This window comes from Anabas testudineus, chromosome 17 (genome assembly GCF_900324465.2).
Source record: "Anabas testudineus chromosome 17, fAnaTes1.2, whole genome shotgun sequence".
In the NCBI taxonomy this organism is placed as follows: Eukaryota; Metazoa; Chordata; class Actinopteri; order Anabantiformes; family Anabantidae; genus Anabas; species Anabas testudineus.
Window position 1 is genome coordinate 17415815 of NC_046626.1, and position 26809 is coordinate 17442623.

The 26809-nt window shown below is 38.1% G+C and overlaps 2 protein-coding genes across 5 annotated transcripts in view; one reads left to right on the forward strand and one right to left on the reverse strand.

Annotated features, from left to right (window-relative positions):
• Positions 1-16233, reverse strand: part of gnal (guanine nucleotide binding protein (G protein), alpha activating activity polypeptide, olfactory type) — a 43069-nt gene extending 26836 nt beyond the window's left edge. Inside the window, exons 1-4 of one of the 2 annotated variants that reach the window (XM_026374944.1) lie at positions 15507-16233; positions 5804-5876; positions 4957-5011; positions 4668-4787 (exon numbers count right to left, since the gene is read on the reverse strand). In XM_026374944.1, the coding sequence (XP_026230729.1) occupies positions 4668-4787; positions 4957-5011; positions 5804-5876; positions 15507-16011 (753 nt within the window). In that variant the 5' untranslated portion in view covers positions 16012-16233. Of the gene's footprint in view, positions 1-4667; positions 4788-4956; positions 5012-5803; positions 5877-6137; positions 6909-15506 lie in introns of those variants that run through there. The other variant, XM_026374945.2, reaches the window with a different exon arrangement.
• A 1785-nt stretch (positions 16234-18018) lies between these two features.
• LOC113171835 (serine/threonine-protein kinase MAK-like) lies at positions 18019-26801 on the forward strand. Of its 3 annotated transcripts, XM_026374571.2 has the most exons (15): positions 18019-18084; positions 19227-19451; positions 20404-20458; positions 20827-20948; positions 21054-21133; positions 21907-22039; positions 22176-22347; positions 22579-22746; positions 23210-23563; positions 23763-23965; positions 24042-24163; positions 24441-24551; positions 25385-25507; positions 26258-26338; positions 26426-26801. In XM_026374571.2, the coding sequence occupies exons 2-15, from the start codon at positions 19351-19353 to the stop codon at positions 26569-26571; spliced, it is 1971 nt and encodes a 656-aa protein (XP_026230356.1). In that variant the 5' UTR covers positions 18019-18084; positions 19227-19350; the 3' UTR covers positions 26572-26801. The 3 variants fall into 3 exon arrangements, with proteins under 3 accessions (XP_026230356.1, XP_026230359.1, XP_026230357.1); XM_026374574.1 differs by lacking the exons at positions 18019-18084; positions 19227-19451; positions 20404-20458; positions 21054-21133 and having other exon boundaries at positions 20862-20948; positions 26426-26799; XM_026374572.1 differs by lacking the exons at positions 18019-18084; positions 19227-19451; positions 20404-20458; positions 20827-20948; positions 21054-21133 and adding an exon at positions 21144-21637 and having other exon boundaries at positions 26426-26696.
• Positions 26802-26809: the final 8 nt, after the last annotated feature.

The window sequence follows — 26809 nt, forward strand, 5'->3', positions numbered from 1 at the left end:
CTCCATGCTACCCTTTGCCCCACGTCATGGATGTTTAAGTTAATTAATTAAGATGTAAAAACTTACTTCTAGGATTCAACGTCTTCATCATTAGAAGTCACCAACAACAAGCTAACAACAAGTGAATACTGCAGAGGTGTTACCCTTGACAGCCATAGCGGAGAACAGAGGAAGAACAAAACAGGTCATGTTGTCTAGGAGGAAGTCATAATTATGGGTTGGCCTATAAACTACAATCAGACATTAAATAAAGTTACACTCTCACTGGCAGTCACTGATGTGTGCTTAAGATTTAAACAATTCATCAGTACAGAATTTCTGCACCGAAACACAAAGGTAGTTGAGTTCATCAAGGGTGGGGCTGAACATAACGAGCTCACATTTGACAGCAATGTAACAACAAACCGTAATTCATATCCTGAAGCAAAGAACAAGTTTTTTTTAACCTAATCCTCTGCTTTTTGTTGTGAGTGTAAAAACATTAACAGTGCTTAACTACCACTAAACAGTTATATTGTAATCACATTATGCTTCACCCCGTCCGACAGAAAGCTTTATGCAGTATTTGTGCAAAACAGGGACCAGGACTCATTTGAATTCACTCCACTTCAGCTGACAGATGCTGTCAGGTGGCTAGCATAGCTACCGCACCGGCATTTGTTTCCATTTGCATAGACAACCGTTCTATCTGTACTTACTTTTCCATTGGCATGCTTTCCAAAGAGCCTGTTGGAGAAATTTTAGGATGCTTTGATGCTAAACTTTAAAGCACTAAATCAACTCTCCTCACTAGCTAATAGTTAAGCTGTTGACCTAAGCCAAAAAGAAGCTGTGCACCACCAAAAAGATGCAAAATGTTAAAATAAATTTCATGATTTTTAGTCAACATACAAAAACCATACTGGAAAAAAAATCATGTCCACCAACAACATGAAATAAAGCAGCTATGATGTTGGTATTACTTGAGTAACTAGACACACTACAACATTGTGTATTTATTTTTCTCTATCTGGAAAAACCTTACTACACTGTCACATCACATAACAATGTGTGATATATTACAATAACCATTAACAGCACATTGTACTAAAGATAATGACACAAAATTATAATACACATCTGGCATGACAGAAAATAGATAAATAAATGTTTTATCAGTTTTATAAAAACAACAAAAATGGTCAGTGTTAAACATTAATATACCCAGTTCAGTTCTCTGTTTGGTCTACTTTCCTTGTCTGTGTCAGACAAATCAAATTAAATCAGTTGCAAAACAGAAAGCAATTAAAGGTGAATGTTTTCAAAGAGCAGCAGCCAAAAACACCAACTTATTAGCTGAAACAATTAGACAATTAATTAATTAGTTGATCAACGGAAGTCAACTGCAACAGTTCAATTGAGTTATTGATAAATTAGCAAACATGACAAGCGGTTGCTGGTTTGAGTTTCTCAACAATTTTTTAATGTTGTGATGTAGTGACATACATTTGTCACTATTTTCTGACATTTTATGAATAAAACATAATAATACTATTGATAATAATATAATAGGGGCCAACAGTGAAAATGTCATATCAAAAATGCTAAGCAACTGCTATCACTATCTTCACCTATACATGTAAAGAAATAATTCAGGGAAACATATAAGGTCAAAGATCATCTACTTCTTCCTGTCCACAGCAATATCTTATCATAAAAAAAGCTATTAAAATGCACTAACCATTATGCTTCTCAAGAGTTGGCTTTCCCTGTATGATTTGAAACTAATGAACTTTGGTTCACCATGACATCATCTGTCCAAAAGGAAAAATATGCTTCCACATTTCAAAACGGCGCCAACAGGTGAAAGCCACAGGTTACTGATTGGCCGTGTTCCTGTGCTGCTGTATTGGATATCATGCCTGGTGGCATAAGTGACAATGTAGTGGTGACACTGACGGCACAAGTGAAGCTTGAGACTGATGACAAGCACAGACACTCCAAACAGAGCCATGTTGTTTCCTTTGGCCTGGCTGGGACTGGGAACTCAATGCCGGCAATCCCCATGGCCCTGGTCCTCACACAACACAGCATCACAGATTACCGCTGCCCTGTTGACACTATCACTGTGGGCCCAGTCAGGAAATTAACACCCAAATCCTCATTCTGATAGATATTCCTTAGAAGCCACTGAATTAAATTGATGAGAAGGATCCTGAGAAGCATGTGGAAGATTTTAAAACAACCGAACTACACAGAAACAGCACAACAATATATTAATCCTTGATGCCAAGTAATACTGTAAGGAATATTGGTAAAATAAGGAGCATCCTGTCTCAAAGTGATGCTGAAAAACTAGTCCATGTATTTGTTACTTCCAGACTGGACTATTGTAATTCACTATTAATAGGATGTCCTAATAACTCCTTAAAAGCCTCCAGTTAATCCAAAATGCTGAAGCTAGAGTTCTGACTGGAAATAGCCAGCCAGATCATATTTACTCCTACATTAGCTTCTCCACATTGGCTTTCTGTAAAATCAAGAATAGAGTTTAAAACACGTCTCCTCACATATAAAGCACTTAATAATCAAGCTCCATCTTATCTTAAAGATCTCATAGCTTCATATTTTTCAAGCAGAACTCTCAGTTCTCAGAGTGCAGGTCTACTTGTGGTTCCTAGAGTTTTTCAGAGTCTTTAGCTATCAAGCTCCTCTCCTGTGGAACCAGCTCCCAGTTCAGGTTCGGGAGGCAGACACCCTCTCTACATTTAAAACTAGGATTAAAACCTTCCCTTATTATAAAGCTCATAGTTAGAGATAGATCAGATGACTCTAAACCATCACTTAGTTATGCTGATATAGGTTAGTCTGCTGAGAGAACTCTACTGATACACTGAGCTCGTCTTCTCTCCTCTACCCTCCAATCCTCTATTTTATCCATTCAAATGCTACCATTGCATGTCATTAACTTAGTCTTTTCTCTCTCCTGTAGCCGTGCACCCTGCTCTCTGTTTCCCTCTCTCTGTACTTTTCAGCAGGTATCCTCAGCCTTGGAGGTGTATATCTCCAGAGTCCAGTTACTGGTCCTACCAACCTGCCTAGTGTTTTTGCTGCTTCTTGTTGTTTTTTTTTTTTTTGTTGCCTGCTGTTCTTTCTCTTTCCTCTTTCCACTTACCCCAACTGGTTGAAGGCAGATGGCTGCCCACCCTGAGCCTGGTTCTGCTGAAGGTTTCCTTCTCTAAAGGGAGTCTTTCCTCTCCACTGTCACCCTAGTGCTGCTCAAGTAGGGTTGTTGGGTTTTCTAAATAATTCTGTAAACACTGTATAGTGCCTTGAGATGACTTCTGTTGTGATTTGGTGCTATACAAATAAAACTGAATTGAATTAAATTGATCAGACCTGAGTGCCAAGTCAACAAAGTGTCAGCACAGGACAAAGTCTGTAGCCCTGTTGAAAAACGCCTATATGGTATGACAGCAAAAGCTATAAACTATTGTGAAGAAATGCTAACTTATAAAAGTATCCCTCAAGAAGTTTTTTTTATTAATGTCTTGTTTCATTTATAAGATATATATATATAATGAAAAAATAGATTTTCTTACGACATATTCAAACTGAACAACAAGCAAGAGCAAGTCCTTGCAGTAAAGCAGATGTACACAGACAAATGTGTAGCACAGACTTTGCTCTAAAAGCTATAGTTTTTGCAATAACGTGCCCTCTTCAGAGTTTACCAACAGTTCAAAACTCAAAGCAATGCAGTTCACACAATGAATACTGAAAATAGTAGCAAATTCTCACATAGGAATCTGGAACTAGGAAAACTTTGCTATTATTTTCTTATACAATTAAAAAGGATCAATCAATTATCAAAACTTAACTAAATATTAACTACGACTTACTATCAACTGGTTTATAGTTCCAGCTCTATACACAAGGTATTTCCAAATAAGATAGTAACAGCTGCAACTTTAAAATTGTTCAGTTATAACATGACAAGACTAGGGATCATTGTCAAGTCCAATACAACACAAAGCAAAAGTGAAGACCAACACACTAAAATGAGAAATCCTGCAGTTGATTCACACATAACAGCATGTTAATACAGTACTTTGCTGTTTCCTGAAGTGAACTAAAAAAATCAAAACTTCCATGAGTCTATATCAATAAAGGCTTGTGTCAAACAAGGAGTGCTTTCAAAATTATGTAAAACATTATCTATATTTCCAACACATGACTCCACACTATCGAATGGCTGATCACAGACAAAAGTATCCCATGTGCTCCAACTTGTATTCAAATCCACATACATTACAGTACATCTGCCCCACTTACAAAAGGGGGAATCAAACGGTCACTTGAATCAACTAACTTTTGCCATTTACAACTTCAAAACAACAATTTAGTTTGTTAAAAAATACCATCTAACCTAAGAAAGTGAAAAATAAAGAAACAGTAATTCTGTTATAACATAATTATATCTGCACCCCTGAGCTACTGTACATTACTAAGAGCTACAGTATTGGGTATAAGACTCCTAAAAACAGCAAACACTTTCATCACATACCATGTTACACCCACACAAACACAAATAGCCCATAAACACACACATATATACCTTACTTATCCACATTCTAATGCCTCTCACTCACAAACATATATAAAAGCTTGCAGAAACTTAACCTTACCTGTGAATAGTCAAAATCAGAGAGAGGTGCTATGCTTTTGATGTATTCGATTCTGAATTGGTCCTCTGGGTTGGCTAGCGGAACAGGGGGTATTAAAGTGCTCATCGCAGACACTATAGTCTACATGTTGTTGGAGAAAAAAAAACAAAAAAAAAACAAGACAACAAATATTAAGCAGGATGAATGCAGGACTAAAAACAATCTGATCGTGCAGTAATCAGTGAAATGAGATTGCAGTGGTATTCAGTGCAACAGGAGACATTTGGTTAGCAATGCAGATGAAACTCACCACTATGGCATCCTTCACGTTTTTCCGAATATCTTGGATTTTCTGTTTCTTTTCTCTACATGGAGACATAATAGACGTGTGAGGCAGTAGTTACAAAAACATCAACCACAGCCGGCCACAAAAGATTAATCATCAAGGTGGTTATGAGACAGGGGTTACTGCCAGGTTAGAGTGTTTTTAATACAATTATATGTACAGTACAGGTGTCAAGCCTGAGAATATGTACCAATGTAGGTCAGGTAACTGTAAAATACAAGGTAGGGTTCAGCAAAACTAAAGTTATATAATGTGCTGTGCTCAAGATTATTCTCATTTCTAATGCTAAAAATGCATAATGATGCATTTTCATTTTAATCTCTAAAATCCAACGTATCATATGTTGAATTTCCACATAAATTCACACAGTTACAGGACTCTCGACATGTACACTTTACATGTACTGGGCCTGTTTAAAATAGACCACTGCTAGGATCAATGCCATGCAAGGCCTTGCAGCAAAACAAATCATCAATAGGCCTGTGTCGATCACAACCTTTCACCCTCTCACATGAAACAGGAAACAGTGACTTATTTGGCCGCTTGTGTGACACTGAAATCCTCACATGTATGATCACTGTGCACGAAAAGGAGGGGAAACGATAGAGAGAGAAAGAGAAAGAGAGTGGGGACGGTATTAGCTGCTGTGCATGGGATACTGGGCCCAACAGGCGCTGCAGTGCCTGGGGAAAATCCATTAAGAGACTATATTCTGGTCTCAGTGTTATTAATTAGACGGGACATTAAAAGATAAGCATTAATATACATTTTATGGCGTTAATGCTGCTTTTAGGTATTGAATAGCACTCACTCCGCGTTGAAGCCGTTGACGTGTAGGATCCTCATCTGCTTCACAATGGTGCTTTTTCCGGACTCTCCCGCACCTTCGAAAACAACATAAAAATACACAAATACATCAACCAAATGCCCACATATGGGGACATCCTGGTTACGTAAAAAGCCCAGAAATATTTTAGAAATGAAGCCAGCTAATTGTAGGCTCCGGTCGGTCGAGCTTCGCTTCCATCAATATCCACCCCCATGACATATTATTGCAAGCGCTGTCAAATGGGGCTACGTGTTCGGTAAACGAACGGCATTAGCTTACATTTCGAGATAGCCGAGCACATTTAAACGAGCCTTACCCAGCAATAGGAGCCTGTGTGTGGCTTTATAAGCTTGTCTTTCCTTTTGCAGCTGTTTTTCTATCTTTTTATTAGCCTCTCGTTGTGCCTTTTCGTCGATGCGTTGATCTTCAGTCTTGCTGTTGCCCAAACAACCCATCTTCCGTCGCCCTAACCCTTCCTTGTGGAATCGTAAAACAGATCAAAAATACCACCTGGGATGATATTGCGGCGTGAAAAGACACAATAACGAGTCTAATGTCATATAAAAAGGGGGGAAAAAATCTCTGCGAGGCTTCTCCGTCGGAGGGAGGAATACGTTCCCCGTTACAATTCCGCTTTAGCCGCAGCCAACCGTCATCCGAACGGTTTGTTAGTTAGCAACCCACCGGAGAAAAACGATTCGGTTCGACGGAGGAATATCAAAAGAAATACGAAGAGAGAGAGGGTTTTTAATTCCTGGGAATCCAGTGAACTGTTTCCTATCGCGTATCCAGCCCCTCTCTTCTCTCCGTGTTTTTTCTATCTGAATTTCTATCAGTATTTCTGCCTCTTTAACTCAGCACTGCCTCTCTCTGTGGCACCAGGAAGTAGCCGTGGACCGTGGAGGAGGAGGAGGAGGAGGAGGTGGAAAACAAACCTGCGTTAAACTGTAACGTTAACAACCCGCACTGATATAAACAGCAATAGCATTTTATAACTCGTGAGCAGCCACTCGTCGTCTGGTTTTGCCCTTTGCTACCCTCGCTACCCCGGGCTGGAGCCCCGGACGCCTCCCTGCTGCTTTACACAGGGGCTGGGTCTTCTTACTGTGGGCCTGGAGAGGTGGCCCTGACCCAAACTGGCAACCCGTGTACAGTATCTGTGTACCAGAGGAGGCAGAAGTACAACAAACTCCATTATCCGAGTAGAAGTGCAAGTACCTGCCTTACAGAGTACTCCACTACAGGCACAAGTACCACTTTCATTATTTACTCAAGCTCAAGTTCAATTGAGAAACTCATTTCCACAGGGGTGAAGTAACTAACTTAAATAAATGCAGCACAACAAGGAAAAGTCCTGCATTGAAATAGTAAAAGTACAAAAGTATTCACCTAAAACAGCTTAAAGTACCAAAAGTAAAAAGGCTGCATTCATGTGTTTGTATTCTCCAGCTGGTAACAATGATTATTTTAATAACCTTATGCTGCTTTTATTATCTAATGGTTATAATTTGAATTATTTCACACGCTGCTGATTAGTTTGTGAATTTCTCAAACTCAAAGACTCAATAAAGTTTTACGATTATAACTTTTTTATATTATTATCTGAATTTGAAAAGTAACTACATTTCTCAAATATATGTACTCGAGTAAAAGTATGTTTGCCTCTGAAATGTAGTGAAGTCAAAATATTAAGAAGAAGAAAATGCACCTCGACCTTATTGTATTACTGTACATAAGCACAGTACTTACCTGTAAGTACATGTACTCAGTTACTTTACTATACTTTTTACTCAATCACTCTGAACTTGGTTTAGATATGCTCAGTTTTTCATTAACTATGTCATTGAAATGTGTCTAAATGTGATAATAAACTCAGGGTTTTAACTGAAAGAGAAAAGACTGTATCAAATCTGCAATAAAACTAAAAAAAAAATAAGTACTTTTACTCCCAAAACACCTTTCTGACAACCTCATATGTGACGTTTTTACATTTACATGTACAGTACATGTACGGATTTAGGGATTAAGACACTGTCCTCCCCACTGTCCCCTACATGTACTCAATGTTGATGAGCTTGTACTTGTACGACTGTAGTATTTTCATTGTACTTTACTTTAACCACACTGTAATGAGGTAAATATTGTATACTTACGTACTAAACTACTTTTACAGATTTAGTTACTAGTTAGGCTACTTTTGATGATGTATTATTATGGATTAACCACCTGTCGTTGCAGTCAACAGCATGAAGTTCAATACCTGTTAAAATACACTTTTCTCAGTGGAGTACTTGCACTTTTGTACATTAAGTAAACCTTAGAGCTTGTAGTTACTACTTTAACTTATGTATTTGAAGTGGTACTTCTACTTCGAGTGGAGTACTTTTTTAGAATGCCCTCTATTACAAATTACAAAAGTATTCAACAACATATGTAAACTGAAGTAAAACTTGTTATGGAGAAATAAATGTTATTGATACAAGAATGTGTGAAAACCTTTCATTTTAACTACTTGGTATACTCACAGGTAAATAATACATCTGAATTATTACCAGTTCATTGTGCATTAAGAAGCTAGAGGTGCAAAGTAACTAAAACTGTCAGATAAATATAGTAAAAGTAACACAAAATGGAAAGACTAAAGTAAAGGATAAGTTTCTCAAAACTGTATTTAAGTAGAGTACTTGTGTACATTTATTTATTTACTTCCTACCTCTAACTATGTTGTTTTTACAACAAAAATGTCTGTTCAGTTCCATACACACACACAAATAACAACAACTGTAGCTCCTAATCGACTCAGGCAAAAAGAATAAAAAGGTATTTGCTGAACTTTTTATAGTTTCTTGTTAAAGTGTCAGAAACATTTGAGGTGACCCAGAAACAGAGCAGTAGGTCTTCAAATCACAAAAAAATGACAGAGTCTAAAAATCTTCCTGTGTTCTTTCTTTAACTCAGAGATCCTCTGAGTTGAGATATAGTCATCACTTTACTCTTAATTAATACTTTTAACTGATTAACACAGTCTCACAGAGTACTTCTGCAGTGTGATGTTGGTGCTTTTACTTAAGTAAATGATCAGTGTTTTTCTTCCACTTTCACTTTCACTGCCATCATGGTGCTCCTCAGCGAGGTACTCAAGTAAAAGAAGGTGTAACACTATATAAAAATACTTAATTAAAGTCAAACAGACACCAGATGTACTCTCAAATCCTTGATCCAGTGGTGGTTGATAGTAAAAAGTCCTGCAGACCTAACAAATAACTACAAAGAGTTCACACTAAACAGAGATGTTAACTGTGACATATGTTAGACAAGTATATTACCTGTTTCCCTCAATAAAACATCTCTATAAAATTGACAGCGTGCTCAATAGGGAGTTTTTGTAAACCTTATCATACTTTGTTTTTATTGCCTGAGGATCACTTTAATTTCATAGCACTGGAACTTCCATTACTCTGGTTGTAGGCTTGATGATTTTAAGGTGGCATTTTAGTTTCTCATGCTGGCAATACCTTTTCAGAGTAAGATGGTATATGTACTGTAAAAAGCTTATAGTTTTGCCAATTTTTGGAAATTACTGAGTTTTGTTGACCAAATATTGGGCTAATTGTTCTTTCAGGCACATTCTGACCAGTGCATCTAGGTTTGAGGGTCACTTTTTGACCCATGTCTAAATATATGATGGTTTGCATCCCTATATGGCTTGTTGACCCCCTTAAATTCAAAGCAATTAAACAGTTTCTGTTTCATCTGTTTCTGTTTAGGCTTAATGAGGCTAAAATGATCTGATAATTCACAATAATAAGCAAACATTTACCAACTTTCAGAGGATCAAGAATTTAAGTGTATTTAAGTGCATGTTACATTATGTATAAATTATTATTTTGTCTCGTAAAAAACAGAACAGGTAGTACATTTACAGCATGCCAATGCAGGCTTTAGTTATTGCATAAAGAAGGAACTGTCACTGTTGAGAGAGTGGTCGGGCGTTTGTTTAGCTTTTTGTGGCTTCCTCTCACCCAAACCAATATAGGGGCTTGGTTTGACTTTTCAATATCCACAACTACTCTTTACATATAGACTACCGTTCTTCTATTTGCAGGCAGCTGTAGCAATAATGTCTCTGTCAGTACTTAGTCAGACCGAGAGTGAAGTATTTTTCATTCAAGATCGAGGTGAGCTAACGCTCGGCTAACACACACACTGTTCCACTGAAGTAAAAAAAAAAAAACCAAAACTCTTGTATATACAATTCTTTATGCTTAGATTACAAACACCCATAAATCACTCAATAGCATGAGGCAACTCTGAATGAATGTTTGTGTAACATATAACAAAGAGTGTGCTGTTATTGTGTACATTATGCAAACACAATGCAAATACTAGTTCCAAGTAGTGAAATGAGTGCAACAAAGTTGTGCAGCATGCAAACCAAGACTGGAACTCTCACTTCACCTACAGTGGTATGAAAATATCACCACCAGCCCACTGCCCCTGTTAAATGAGGGGGGAAAAAATCCTGTCTCCCACCTCAGGAAGCAAGGTCAAAACAAGTCCCTGTCCCACAACGCTCTCTAGTGGTCAGAGGCAGAATTGAACACATGCTGTGGGTGCTGTTAGTCCCCCTGTGTTGTTGCATACATTATCAGCCTTTTTAGGAAGTCCTGTGCTGACTGATGTTTATGTTTAGTTTGCTGTGGCTTTTGTTTAACCAGACTAAAAATGTGTGTGTGTGTGTGTGTGTGTGTGTATGTGTGTGTGTGTGTGTGTGTGTGTGTGTGAGACTCGAGGTTTGAGTTTCACCAGCCAGTATACTTCAATTTTTACTTGCAGCAAGCCCTTGCTCAAAAAAGGTTGCTTCAGTTGAACGTATCAGCAGCGTCTGACACTTCACTGTATTCACCTTAAATAAAAGAGCTTAAGTCCTTCTGTGCATTGTAATGTGACATTAACAAACTTGAAGCATCCGGTGCACATACACTGAGACTCTATTAGTTAAACATCTGAAATAAAAACACTTCTGCAGAAGAGCTTTAAACAATGATCCCAATATTTGCAGGTAAAAACACTCCATACCTATTTCCTCTGCCAGCGTGTATGCATGTTGAGACATTTTCAGATCCTTTGCTTACGTAAACGCATCAATACAAAAATCTAAAAATAGTGTACTACAAGTAAATTCTGTTTTCAAGACTGACAAAGATGTTTTTACTATATATATTCAGGCCAACAGTAGCCCTGTGCTGCAAAATGACTGAGGCACTGCCAGGGTTTGGTGTTTGATTTACACACTCTGGCACAGTAAGGCCTTTAAAAACAGTTGCTAATAAAACTCTCAACAATGTACAGCTGTATTTTGGAAACATAACAGAGGTTCTACATAATTATTGGTGATTTGTTCATGATTACTGAATGATAGATTCATTAAATATGGCCTAAAACATGAGCCTTCTGTCCTAGAAAAGATTATAACTGCCAGTAAGCTGTTACTAACAATAAGTTCAACAACATCCAACACTTACAGGAGTTTTTTCCATGTATAAATCTTCCACACTGTAAAAACAGGGCACGCATCCAACTGATATCCAGCTAAAATTAGCCCCCTTGAATTTTATTCTGATGCTGGAAATAACTTTATAGCACTCTTGTTAGGGGCAGAGGCTCTTGATAAAGAGGAAATTATACAGTAAGCAAAAGTCCAATGTCCTTCTTCTGTGGCGTGGTTCACTTTGATTGAGCTGATACAAGTATAAAGACAATGCACAGAGCCTTACTGCTATCAGCATCATAAATATGTGGAACATTTATACACTAGGTCCTCCTGTTGGTCACCACATTAACTGTGAACTCTGTGCAATTGGTAGCAAAGTTCAGCGACAGTCAATGATAAAACCCATTTAGACAGAAGCAAAGTTCACCTTCCTCTACGTGTATATAAAGGGGGAAGGGCCGACAGGGCTGTACGCTCCACTTCTGTGCATGAGTAAGATTTTCCAAAATATGGTTTCATGTGTAGGATAGTGGCTCAAAAACAAAGAAAGAAAACTGACAAAACATGACAATCAGTGACTTTCAACAAGCTAGTGAAGGCTGACATATGAAATGGCTGGTTAACGACAGCTAGGAAAGCAGTAACAGATATTATCACACTGATCCAAGACAGCTAACAATAAGGTAACATCCCGTGTGAGAAATAATAGCAGCTTCCAGTTTCAATCTCTGCATCCCTGCACTAAAATCTGTTTTATTTTCTTTTTTTGTACAGTTTTGTAATTTAATAATTAGTGTTTTTCCCATGTAATAAAGGGTGTGGACTAGTGTTGCATGGCCAGCTGGCCTTCATAAAGAAATCTGTAAACGTCTAAGGAGCCACTGGCACATGATTGGGGACTTTGTTGCTGATGTAACATATGATTTCTTATAATTCAGGGCTTAAACCAACAAATATTTTCATTATCAACTGATTCGTCTGCTCTTTAACATGTCAGAAATAAAAAAGAACATGTATCCGTTTCCAAGATCCCAAGCTAACGCCCTTTAATTTGATAATTTTGTTAAGCTCAGCCAAAAATCCAAAGATAATGAGTTTACTCTCATTGAAGAGACGTTTAAAAATGCTGTTAATAAAGACAAAAATTACTTTTAACACATTTACCAAAACCAAAAAAGATATTCAGCAGGTTTCATATTCACTGAATAAATGTAACTAACACAACCTAAAACTTAGCAGTATACTAGTAGTAAGACACCTTGATGTGAATCATTGAATGTTTTTATAATAAAATAACCCTGAAACCCTAAAACCTGATGAAATATTCTAAGGTTTATCTGTAGTTCCTATGTATTGCAGCTCAAACTGCCCATTTAGGATAAACAAAAGCTTCTTATGGCTACCATTATTCAACTAAATACCTGCACCGAATACAAACAGATAAAGTGACCCAGATTAGCTAGCATTGGCTGCCTTGAAATGTAACACTATTTGAAAGGTGTCCACTTTCAGAGGAACTCAAACCACCTCAGTCCCCAGGCATGCAATAAGAGTCCTGCTGGAGCCCGGAGGATATAAAGTCCCAAAGGCCTCGTAGAAAAAACCTAAAGTGGCCTGTGGCGCGTGCTAAGGCTGTTGTGTTCCAGAGGACAGATAGCTCCCAACATCACTGTGATTCTGTAGCGGTGAAGAAAGCCGCCCAAACCATAATAACAAGCTGAAATCACACGGTAACACTGCTTGCACATGCTGTATAGCTTTCAACAGTGGCTCATAGAAGAATGTATGATATTTCCCTGTGTGACTTCATTAGGATGAGCCATTTCTTCCTGTGATTGTAATTACTGAGGGCTGTTTACTCAGGAAATTAAACTGGTAGCCATTTATTATATAGAGTAACAAAGCATTACACTGTTTAAAGTAAAGCAAATACATGTAAAATCGTATTAAGTGTGACATAACGCTGCCGCAACCGAGTGTAGCTGTTTTTTTATGGTAAATGTACCAACATTCAGACTTTGTTTTCCTCATCGCGGAGGCTTTGAGGTGAATTAGATGTTAAACTGGAACCTGCAGTAGATGAACCTTGTCCTAACCAAGAGACACACACTGAATGTTTCAGCACAATATTCACAACTTATTTTAGCCTAAAGAATAATACAAAATGTAAATCACATGACCCACTCACTGTTTGTATTTCTATAGCTCAACTCACAAAGCTAATAACCTCTAATAGATATGGTTTATGTGGACACTAATAAACCTGTCAGAGCTACAACTTAAAACATTTGCTCCTATATAAAATGTCAAATTAGAGTACTTTAAAAGCTCACCATGTGTTTCCAGTGCCATCAATTATTTAAAATAGCGGCTAAAATTATGGTATATAATAATATGAGATAAATAGAGTTATATTTCCCAGCCACATTATGCAGAACTAGGCCTACTGCGGTACAACCTTTGTACTATACTGTAGTGTAGGACACCCTAAACTACTATTTATTACACTATACTGTACAACACTCTGATGCACTATACAGTACGATGAACAACTGTAATCAGTGTAACATCATTAGACAATCTGTTAATGCATTAGTGTGTAGTGGTAAGATCGCTGCCCTCCATGTGAGAGACTACGGTTCGAATCCCAGCTATCCTACCTCCAGTAGGGTCCTTAAGACCTCCTTATGCTTACCCTGCCTTTGCTTGTAAGTTGCTTTGGATAAAAGCACCTGCTAAATGTAAATTTATTTTACCATATAAGATAATAGGAAATTGAATGGATCATCTTTGTTAACAGTATAATATAATCTTCTATTCTATGCAGAGCAAACATGGATTAACAGACAAAATGCTGTTAATGCTATTTTTCATCTGTTGTTTGATCCCTGGACCTGTGCCACAAGCCCCCATTCTCTACTATACTCACACTACACTGCACATTAGAGCCTACTGTACATTTCTTTATTGAAAACCTTGCTATGAATGTGCAAGACATTTGTCTCTTTAGCTAAATTTAGCACGTTTTGAACCTATTAAAGTACTTTACCCTATAGTACAGTACATTCTACATCATGAGCCATCACCCTGCCATACATTATTATTATTTTATTGTAAATATGTATTGAAAACCCTCAGTGTTGTGGAGCCACGGTCATTCAGAAGGCACCTGTTATTGCTGGACACATGTCACACAACAACACAGGCCACTGTAGTACAACATACTGTTTTATATTCAGAGTAAACACTACCCAGTGGTTTTTACATATCTTTTGAAATAAATCCTATAAACTGTACTCTAACTCTAATACTGCACTCAACTATACTACATTGTACTCTGCTGTACGACACCCCAATGTTAACTAAAATATCTTACTGTAAATAAACTACAGTTGGTTATTTACAGTCCCACTACATGTGTGAATATTAAATGGTACTTTCTATTACACTATACAACACTTTAAATGTGCCACGGTCAACCAAAGGGTATTTCTATTGTACCTGGACTGTACACATAACAATCAGCTATACTATCTTCTACTACACTGTAATCTACTACAATAATGTAGATTTGTTATAAAAAAACATCATCATTTGAATATATTTGTATCCTAAAACCAACTAAATGATACTATACATCACTATACTGTTACTTTACACTGTACTACAGCTTTCCTCTATGCTACATTGATTTATTTGAAAAGCTGGCTACTATTATTTACATGTACCTAAAAATACTGCATTTCCTATGTTCCACCCACTGTGTACTATGTACTTCGATATATATTTATTTAATTGAAGAAATACTGTATATGCAATGCTTTACTGTACTTTACTGTGGCCTACTAGCTTTCCCTGCAAACATAGCCCAAGGCTATGTGTTCTCCATCCACCCTGTGTAACCTGAGCTCCTTTAAAAGCCCACGTTTTTATTTAAGTGCTCGTTTTAAATTCCTCACAACCCCAAAACGCACCGTCGGACGCGCAGCAGGCCCGGGGAGCCTGAACGCCTATATCTTCATCATTTGTCATTGACAGCCGCAGGGGGTAGTCTTCACAGCCAAGCCAACAGATGTGGCAACAGGCCTCGACAGAGCCGTGACTTAATTTGTGGAAAGGCCAGTACGTTTAGTGTTTCTAATAATAAAACGCCTCAGCAGTCCGACACCGACACACAGGGACTCAACCTACCGAGCAGCAGCAGCCGATGCGTCTGTTTGTACTCCCGCTTGAGCTCCTTCAGCGCCCGGTCAATGTTCTTACTGACTTTCTTCGCCTCCTTCTCGGCCTCCTTCTCCTCCACCAGCAATTTGTCCCAGTTCTTCTGCTTTTGGGTGCTGGTCTTCTGCAGCAGCTGCAAGCGTCGGCCGCGGTCCTTCCCCGTGCCCTTACCGCTGCCTCCTCCTCCGCCGCCTCCGTTTTGTATAAGCACACCGTCGGTGCCAGTGTCTCCACGGCGGTGCTCCCCGGCCGGGAGCCTGGCAGGGTCCCCGGGGCGCACCGGGCCGCCGCCGCCGCCGCCGCCGCCGCGTAGCGACGAAGTCTCCCCGCATCCCCCGGTGTCCTCTTGGCGAGCTCCCCCGGCGCGAGTCGGCACGGCGGCGTCCGGAGGCTGGTCCGAGTCCGAGGTAGCGTTGGAGATAGACCCGCTCAGGTCCCCGAAGAGCCGGGGACGCAAACTGTAGCACAGCCCCATGTTGAAACCAATTTCTGTCTGTGAATGTGATTTTTCATAAATTAAAATATCCAAAAAGTCGCAGTTGCGCCACCAGCCCTAACGAGCCATCGTCACATTGGAGCTCCAGCGGTGCGATTTAAGTCCGGATTTGAGCCGAAAATGTGAATGAATTATGCTCCGACATTTGCTATATGTCATTTTGCATTTTCCCCAGTCAACCTTCGCTTCGTAGTTGGTGGATCACCTGATCCTTCAGTGAACACTGCGGGTCCACCTTACCGTAAGTAACCAAAAGCACAACCTTGGAGAAAAAGCGCGTCCATCTGCTGCGCAGACAGTCCACAATCCGGCTGCACAGTTGTTAGGTGCAATGCACGGTGCGTCATGTTACTACAGTATGGCCATTTCGAGAATGCTGGTCATGATTTTCATTCCTCACATTTCATGCCTGCATGTTTAAAGACACCCACCGCACTATAGATAGTGAAGCTGCTCCTCAGCACCGGACGGATGCAACGTAACGTGTCTTGATTTGGTTCAGTGGTTATTTATTTAAAATGACCCGAGCTGTCCAGAGGTCTAATGGAAATATCAACAAAAGAAGATTTAAGATTCCAACACAGGCTGAGCTGCCTCAGTATAATCACACACAGAGAGATTATAGTAAACTATTTAAAGCATCATTTGTGTTAAACTTTATTTCCAGTGTCCTGATTTAACTGACTTATTTACACAAAGGTCTAATATCTTTTTACATATTTGCCTTTATATGAAGGTGGTGTATACTAAATTCCCATTTCCAAGAGTCATTTATCAATAGTCTTCATCTGTTGGACCTATTTTTACATTAAATGCAGCAGAGTTTCCATTCATGGACTAAATTCCTCATTTTCCAGAGCGGGTTTAACACTTTTAGGACTCTTGTTTACTCTAATTTACAGAATAAGACATAAACATATTCATATATTACTTTTCTTTTCACCTACAACTGGACAGCAAATCAAAACCATTATCTAATTTTCCAGCTGTCAGTCACTTTAATTAGATATTCCGTAATCAGGGTTTTATAATATGTGATGTATAAGTGTAAGAGTCAAATAAAGTTTCATTGCCTTATAGAGGCTTTAGTCACAATCTGATGCAGGGCTGAAAATATACCACTAGATGGAGGACTTGTCAAACATGTAGAGAGATTTCAGTATCAGTGACCCCACACAGTGGAGCAGGAAGTTCTCAGGTCAATTACTTAATGAAGTATAGTCATTAAAATCAAAAATACTTCTATACACTCTCTATGTAGAATGTCTCATTTTATATCAGTTGATATGACATTATTAGATTATGATTGATGCTTTAATGTGTTCCTTACTTAGATGCTTGACTTGAGAAAGATGGATCTAACTTTATTTAGTTTTTACACAGTTTTAATGATGATGTTTTGAATCTCAGATCATTTGAATTATAGCTACCACAAATGTTTCAAATTGGGGATCAGTTATGTTATCAATCAGGTTCCTAAAAATGACTCCATTTATGAAATGAATGTAATGGAATGAAGTGTGATATTTTATATAAAAAGTTGAAGTGTAAAGCAGTAGAAAATGGAAATCCCAGTGCAGTACTTAAATAAATGTACTGTTCTACAATAACACAAAAACACATTTTACTAGAACATCCTTTAATATACATTTAAATGGGACAAATATTAATTTTAATTCATAATTTGCACTTTTTAAAACGTGTATATATACTATATTAGCACTGCAATGCAAATTCAGGACAGTAAAAATCATAGTTATTTGTAGATATTTGTATTCACATTCTATGTTATACTGTATGTAGGTGCACTTTATATATTGTTGAATATATTGTTTTTAAAAGCATCATCTTATTTAAAATTATATTTTATAAAACTTATAAAACATTTTTTATTTTATTTTATTATTTTATTTTATTTTATTTTATTTTATTTTATTTTATTTTATTTTATTTTATTTTATTTTGAAGGTCTCGGCGTTGCCTAGGAGACAGGAAGCAGCTGACTCAGTCCCGCTCCGTTTTATCTTTAGCAGCATTTTAATGTCTCCTGTGGTAAATATATTTTACAGTTTACGTTTTATTTATGTTATGTTTGACATAGTAAATACAGTAAAATGTTTAAACGTGCAGTTGGATGTTAAGTTAGCTAATTAGGTCTCTAGCTAACGGTATTTTTAGGCTTTGCTGGTTGTCTGCTAACAAACATTAGCTAAAATAAATCATACAGTTAATTGAAATAATGTGATGAAGTGATTAGACAGTGTACAAAAAGGGTTTTTTTTTTACATTTTTTCCGTCTTGTTCAACATTAATCATCATTGAAAACCTTTTTTATATTGTTTATTGTACGCTATTTAATTTATATCAATTAGATATCAATAATATCACAAACTATAACCCTTATTCTAAAGCTACCACTGTTTAAGAAAGGATCCTTTATAATTCACTATTGAAAATAATGAGTATCAATATCAATTATTCAATTTATAAGTGTTTACAGATCACTTATTAGCTTGTGATAAGAGCACAGGGAGATTAATCAGTAGACTAATCAAATGTACTAGCAGCCAAATAAATGCATGTACTACAGAAAACGAACAGGAGAAGTAATATCATTGTAAGAACTTATTCTGATGGCTTATATATAAAAAACACACAAAAAAATTTGCTGATTTTGCTAGTCTTCCATGGTAATAAATTGAAAATTACCTAAACTTGCTGTTTGCCAGTTTGTGAATTTGTACATTTTCACTGTATTCTGATATTTTATTGATCAAATGATAAACTAAAGAAAGACTCCCAGGATGTGACTATAAATATCAACAACCAGTTCTGTGCCACCATTTAAAACAGACAGGTAAAAAATCAACAACATTATCAAACATTATATCACAGAGGACTTATTTTTAAACTTAGTTGATTTAGTGGCCACATCTCCATCCTCTCCTATGAGTCTGTTTCCTGGCACACATTCTTAAGATAACGTCAACTTTAATCCACTTCTCATCGCAGGGACTTCCTCTGTCCACTTTAAAGCTAAGCTCAGGATAGGTGAGATAGTACAACAGAGAGGATCGAGACAGTGTCACTTTTCCATTACCTCTCACCAAATAAACATCCACTCTTCTTTACCAGTCTGCAGAGAATAAGGTAAAGTATATTCATGCTTGATTTCTCTTTCTACCTTTGAGCAGCCAGCAAGATAACACACTGCAGAGGGCTGTCAAGTCTGTGGTGGGATGTTACTGTGTTTACAATGACCAACTGTTGGACTGTCAAGGCTCCTCGGTGAAGGAGGGACAGGGCTCTCTGTGGACGATGAACCGCTACACCACTCTGAAGCAGCTGGGGGATGGCACCTATGGCAGCGTACTCCTGGGCAAGAGCAATGAAACTGGGGAGCTGGTGGCCATAAAGAGGTGAGTGTGGCTCCAGCAAACATGCCAGGGACATACTGTGTTGTTTTGTCTGGAACCATTAAGCTGATTAAACCCTCAGTGGCTGCTGTGAGGTGCTTGATCAGGTGCTTTGAGCACATGAACATAAAGAAGAAAGATCAGTACACAAAGCAAAGGTCTCCTTTACCATTATTTAGTAAATATAGTATACTTTTAGATTTCCTTACTAGCCCAATATATCTAAGGATGAGCTGTTTAGCAATTGGCCTGTTCAAAACATTAATAATGAATGTTTCATGTGGCTCCACCAGGCAGTGTTTGTAAATGTAAGGTTATAGTGCAAACTGATACTGCTGAAGACAGTGAAAGGAGTGAAAGTACACGGGATAGTGTTGCTACAGGAGTATGGGAAGCATTAGGAAACTTGCCAGTTCTAAGAACTATAAAAAATAGAATATATAGTTAATTAAAAACAGCTACCTATTATGTTATTTTTACAAGAACTAAGCAGTGATGCAGCAGTTTCTGTGTGTATCCCAGATTCACTGCAACAAAGTCACAAGCACTTTAACAGTTGTCCAGCACAGAATAAGCTTCATATTGTGTTGTATTTTGTAACGAGATTTTTAATGTTGCCTAGTGTTTGAAGATGTATTCATCCACAGTAGCTGTAGTTCTTGAGAAGCATTTTACATTAGTTTCACATACTGGCTCCAATATGTGTCTACAGGATGTAATTCTTTAGATGTGTCTTTAGTTGAAATATGCTGTGAATACATGGATACGTTAAGATATGTTTTTGATTGAGGCTTGTTTGTGTCGTGAGGGTGACTAGAAAGAAGTAGATGAAGAGTATTTACATTAGACCAAAGACAAACAAAAAGTGTCACTGTGGGGAAAGAGATTAGCTTTATTAAAAAATAACATGAATATTAAAAATAACTAATTAAGAAATTATTTTGTTTTTCAACAGGATGAAGAGAAAGTTTTATTCTTGGGATGAGTGTTTGAATCTGAGAGAAGTAAAGGTAAGAATCAGTATAGTCACACAAAGGGATCACCGCTGACTACATCAGCTAAATTCATTATACACTGTACCATCAGTTACATCAAGCAGTCAACCACTTTATCGTTTAAATTTTAAGCCAGCAGATCTGCTTCTGTGAGCAAGTTTATAACACAATACCCAAGCCTGTCATAAGTGTTATAATGGGTAAAATGACAAATTATTTTTAACTTAAAATAGTATTAGCATGTAATTTCATTTACATATGCTTCTGGGGTGGACTTTAAGAGCTCCTTTAACACAGTACAGTATGCTCAGGCATTTAAGCTTATTTTCTGAGAGCATAATGTGATTTTTAATCACTGTTTCTTTAATATCTTGTGTTATTAGTCGCTGAAGAAGCTAAACCATGCCAATGTGGTAAAACTGAAAGAAGTCATCAGAGAGAATGACTACCTCTACTTTGTCTTTGAGTACATGAAAGAAAACCTCTATCAGCTCATGAAAGAAAGGTAAGAACATACCACACCTCATACTGCAGTGTGTTTTTATTACCACTGGGAATGTGAGAATTATTTGGGTCAGCTGAGTCATCGTGTCGGTCTTCGTTTTTGCAGAAACAAGTTGCTCCCTGAGTCAGTCGTCAGAAACATGACATTTCAGATATTACAGGGATTGTCCTTTATTCATAAACATGGTAGGTGACTTCAGCAAAGCCGTTCAGTACACAAAGAAACAAACTGTCTCTTCTCTCCTGTAAAATGCTGTGTTATCAAGCTGTCGGCGTTATCTCGGTTAAGTTAACAACATATCTACATTTTAAAAAGTATATGGATGCTGGACAGTTGATAAGACATCAGGCATTGCAGGATTTTCTCCAACCAAAATCGAGTCACTTCTCTTGTGCTCCTGTGAGAAGAGGAGGTGTGAATGGTACCAAAACTTGACAGAACAAAGTTTTGCTTCTCAGAAAAAAAAATTAAAATCATCAACACCGTTTTTAGTGCTTGTGGGTGTTGGTGTTGTTCCAACTTCAATAAGGCACAATTGTTTGCTTAGTGTTCTTTTCTTTATCCCTTCTTTCTTTCTTTTGTCTTTCACCACTTTACTGCTGCCAGAGATGATAAGATGTTTTCTGAAAATGAGATAAGGAACATTCTGTTCCAGGTTTTGTCTGGCTTAGCATTTGTGCACAGGCATGGTAAGACACTCCTCCTATCATTCTCTACTCTGCTTTGTTTGCTTTAAAGGCTTTTATTGACTGTGCTTTCTCATGTTAAAGCATCTTATTTGTCAGAAAAGTCTGTTTTTGCTCTGTGTTTTAAATTAAAAAAAACTATTAAAATAGTTAATTTAATAAATAGAATCTGGTCTTGATTGTAGTATAAATGTTGGTGGTGATAATGACAGTAGTAGTTGAGAGATGTAACACATATTTAGTTTCAAAAATAAGGCAGACCTGTTTTTCAGGGTATTTTCATCGGGATATGAAACCAGAGAACTTGCTTTGCATGGGCCCAGAGCTGGTTAAGATTGCAGATTTTGGACTAGCAAGAGAAATCAGATCCCAGCCACCTTATACAGATTATGTCTCCACAAGATGGTGAGTCTAATGTGTTTACAGGATATTATTAGATGAATGTACAATTAATTGCTGCTGATTAAACACTTCTTGCACAAGTCTGACCTGAATTTAATCTTTATTCTAAATGCAAATCTATCCTCTTATGCTGTTACAGGTACAGAGCCCCAGAAGTTCTCCTTAAATCCAACTCCTACAGCTCACCCATTGACATCTGGGCCGTGGGCTGCATCATGGCAGAGCTCTACACTCTCAGACCTCTGTTCCCAGGCAACAGCGAAGTGGACGAGATCTTTAAGATCTGTCAGGTGCTGGGAACATTGAAGAAGGTGAGGAAAAGGTGGCTGCTACAGGTGTTAATGTGGACTTCTGCTTTGATGCTGAATGAAAGCAAACTAATTGAATTCCCTTGATGTGTGTTGGATTATGACGGCACTCACTCTGCTTCTGTGATGCTTTGGCTTTCAGACATTTACATTTTATTAGGTAAAATAAACTGATTGTGTACATGACACAGGAGTGCACACAAACTCACTGATGATTCATGATTCATCCATCAGTCAGACTGGCCTGAGGGCTACAACCTCGCCGCCTCGATGAACTTCCGCTTCCCAAAGTGTGTCCCCACCAGCCTCAAATCCCTGATCCCCAATGCCAGCGATGAGGCAATCACACTGATGAAGGACATGCTGCAGTGGGACCCAGAGAAAAGGCCGAGTGCTGCTCAGGTACATTTAAAACCCAACACATACATAACACATATATAAACATAACACTCCAGTGTTAACATATATGTTATAAAACCAAACAAAGATCAGAGCGAAGACAACTGACAGATAGTGAGGTGTCACTGTTTACAAAGTAACACGCATTCTTTGGTGAATCTTTTTATTCTAAGCTCTGTTGAGTACGCTGAGTCCATTTATTATTAGCACAGGCTGCGACAAGTTAGAATCAATCAGCTTACCTTGGGAATTACTTTAATACCAAAACTTGGGTGCACTAAGAAAGTTAATGTCCACTAACTTCAGTCAAGGAGTGAGACAGAAACTACCACTGAAGCAACGAGTCTCAATGTTTAGTCAGTATACAGTACAGTTTTCTGTATATTCTTCCTATAATTGTGGATTTAAATTCTTGAGCTTGAAATTAACAACATTTTTCTTTTTGTTTGCACTATTTGTATTCCAGTCTCTACGGTATCCATATTTCCATGTCGGCCAGGCGCTTGGTGCGCCGTTGAAGCACTCAGAGCAGCACAAGGCTCAGGCAGAGATGTCTGAGGCACCTACAGAGCCAACTCCTCAGCCCCTCTATAAGACAGAACTGCAGTCCAGCGAAGCAAATATGAGTCAGACAGAGTCGCAGACCTACAGCCAGTCTCCCCACCAGCCTCTAAAGCAGATCCCTCTTCCTCAGGAAAACATAGAGCAAAGCACAAAACAAGCAGTGGCTCCCAAGACACGGACAGAAGGGCAGCAGGAACCTCTGAGCCTGGTGAAAAACAGGAAACCAATGAGTGGGCATTCTGGAGGAATCACTGAGGTACTGACTCTCTATGACATACAGTAATATTAATGTCTGTCATACAAAGGCCTTAATATAATATCTATGCCATTAATACTAGGTTCATGAAATCAGTTTAAGTTTTTTGACCATTTTAAATTATTTCAGAAAGACGAGCAAATGAATGTTTAATACTTAACACTGGTTCATGAGATGCATTGACATATCTCTTCACTAGTGTCTACATCAGCGAGGAGCAGCCACAGGAGCAGAAAACAGTGTTTCTGCAGTCAGGACAGGACGTCGACGATGGGGCCAGACATCCTTCAAGTCGGTCAGCAGCTGGGATGATGGGGGCGATGCAGACGTTGGAGTTTCCATCTCCAAAAAACCCACTATCAGTCTTCTGAAGGACCGAACACCTGATGGACCCAGCTGTCGGTTAGGCCTCTTCATTTTCATGTAGAACTGTTTTTGTTACGGCTTTGACAAAATACAATAATACGATTTTATGTAGATTGACAGAGTTAAAGAACAACACAGTAGGAAAATCACCAGGAAACACTGGGGTGAACAGAGCTGACTCCACCACCTTCTCTGCCAAGCAGCACTACCTCCGCCAGTCCAGATACCTGCCTGGTGAGTCAACTATTACTTTATCTCCACACCCCTCTTTTTGTCCAGCCTAAAGGTTTGTTCCAAAAGCTTTTGTACATCTGATAAAATAAATATAATTTTATTTCCTCGGTTTCCTAAAGAAACGACTTAAAACTGACCAACACCAACACTGATGTTACAGTATCTGGAACTAAAACCAGTGACTGAAGAAAAAAACACAGCTAACTCAGTTCTGTTAAAGCCACAGTGTGCAGCTTTTTTAGTAGGGAGTTCACTATGAGCTGTTTGTCCTTCTCAGGCGTAAATCCAATAAGCAGCTCTTCAGCAGGAGGCCGGGTGACTGACAGGAACCTGTGGTCCAACTCCTGCTTAACCAGAGGACAGGGGCTGGAGATTCCTCTTAAAAAAGGTAAGAAGGATTTGAGAATATACATTACAGTTTCACAGGAGTTGTCTGCAGCGTGATTTTGCGACAAAGTTACAGCCACAGAGCAGGACAATAACTTTTATTTTATTCATTCGACTTCATTACATTTTTTATCTTACTCTGATGCACAACAATTGTAAACAGAAATTAAGGAATGTCATTTAGGGACAGGTTTTTCATTCAAACTCAGAGGAATTAGAGGAATCATTTAGTAAAAAATTATTATTTATTTACCAAATTACAGAGGCTAGTTTAAAACCCTGGATTAATTTTTTGATTTTCAAATCTGCTGTAAAGGTTTCACTGTTGTATTAAGAAGCATATACATAACTTCATTATGATTATGTTAGTTACTCTATGTTCTTTTAAGAGAGAATTAAGCAGCCAGAGCAATATTAAACTGAGTGTCTATTCAAACTGTTTCAACTGATCTGCTGCCAGTTTCTATTATTATTTTTGTTTCCCCTCCACTCACTCCTCTTCTTCTCTTTCTCCATTGGTCTCCACTTAGTGGTGTATCAAGACTTTAAATGATCTGCACATCAGCACTAGCTAACTATCATACTATTATATATATGTATATTTAATGATGGTGATCAGATTCTACATATTAGTTATTACATACAATAAACTGTTTATCAGTAAATTAGCTAAATAGTAGTAAATATTAACCAGCGTCATTTAAACCCAGCTGACTTTAATTATATTTTTCTGATATTTCTTTTGTACTTTTAAATACATTTTAACCCTTTGTAGTTATTGTAGTTTCAATCAGGTCGTTAGTTCCCTGTGTTGGATTTCTTTGTCCTTCTCAGACTCCTTCATGAGCAACAAATCCAACAACCCAGCCAAGACGTTCACGCCACCTTTTCAGAGGACCGAGGCTGGAGCAGCACGTCAGAGAGTTACACTGGCACCGATAGGAGGCGCCTCGGCAAGTGAGTCACCACAAAGAGCTTTTTATTTTCTCTGCAGCAGAGTCAAGTTGACTTAGTTTGGTCAGTGCTGCTTGGTATCAACCAGGCCTGAGTTACACTGTTTAGGTTTGGAGTTGCACTTTGTTTAAGTATTCTGTAACTTTCAGGGCATCCTGTTGTCAAGTGGTTTAGGTTAAATCTGTTTAACTACAACACTTCTAGTTACATTTGGACCAAGCACTATTGCTGCATCACTTCGTGTCCCTTTCTGTATCTTTACACCTGTATCTTTACTGTTGATGCTCCCAAACATAGGAAAAAATCATTTTAATTATTTCACATTTTCAATAGAATAAAAACTATTTTAAATCACAGCAGAGAAAAATTACAACACTTAAACAGTTCTAAAATAAAGACTTGGCATGTGGACAAACGGAAATTAGTCTGTGGGAACTATTGGCTTGTTTTGGAAAATTTAGATTGTTTAGTGAAGTGTCGAAGTTGCATGAAGCCAAAAAGATGTTTCTCATATGTCATACTTGGTTTTAAGTTGTTTAAATGTCAGACTCAAACAGATCACTGACAGTCCTGCCTGTATTGAGGAGCACCACCTTTCTTCCAATACATTTCTTTTTCTACTTCATGTTTCATCACACTACAGTAGAGGAGCAAAGCGCCCCCTGGTGGTTCAGTGGAAAGACAAAAGTGTGAGATATGACTTTTTTCAATCAGAATTGAACCTGACCAGAGATCTCTCTTCTGATCTTCTAGTTGATCTATCATCTGCTGCTGATCTAAGAACCAACTCTAAAATCAAACCACCAACAAACAAACTATCACCCTCAAATGAAGGTAATAAAATATTAGAAGTATAAAAACACAACACAGATTTCCATCAGTTTCTTCACTTTACAAACACGTTCTTTCCCAAATGTCCAGAGTACGAAGGCTGGAGGACCAGGACTCCTCAAATCCCTGGATCCAGCACCAGCTCTATGGGGAAAAACAGTTTCCTACGGAGCACAAACATCCAGCCCGTGCACGGACGAGTCGACTGGACCGCCAAATATGGAGGCAACCGGTAGCACAGCTGTCTGCTCTGCTCCACCAGTGACTCATGGGAAAAGTTCCCACTGCACTCTTGCCAGGAAATACATACTTAAAGGAGACATGTTTGATACTGCCAACAGTGTTTCTGTTCCATCTCTATTGTTTCTACTGCTGCTGCTACTTTTTCCATTAAATTTTAAAAATTGTTGTAAGTGTGGCACGACCCACCATCAGTATTTATTTTCTTTTCTTATCAAAGACTAGAAGATGAAA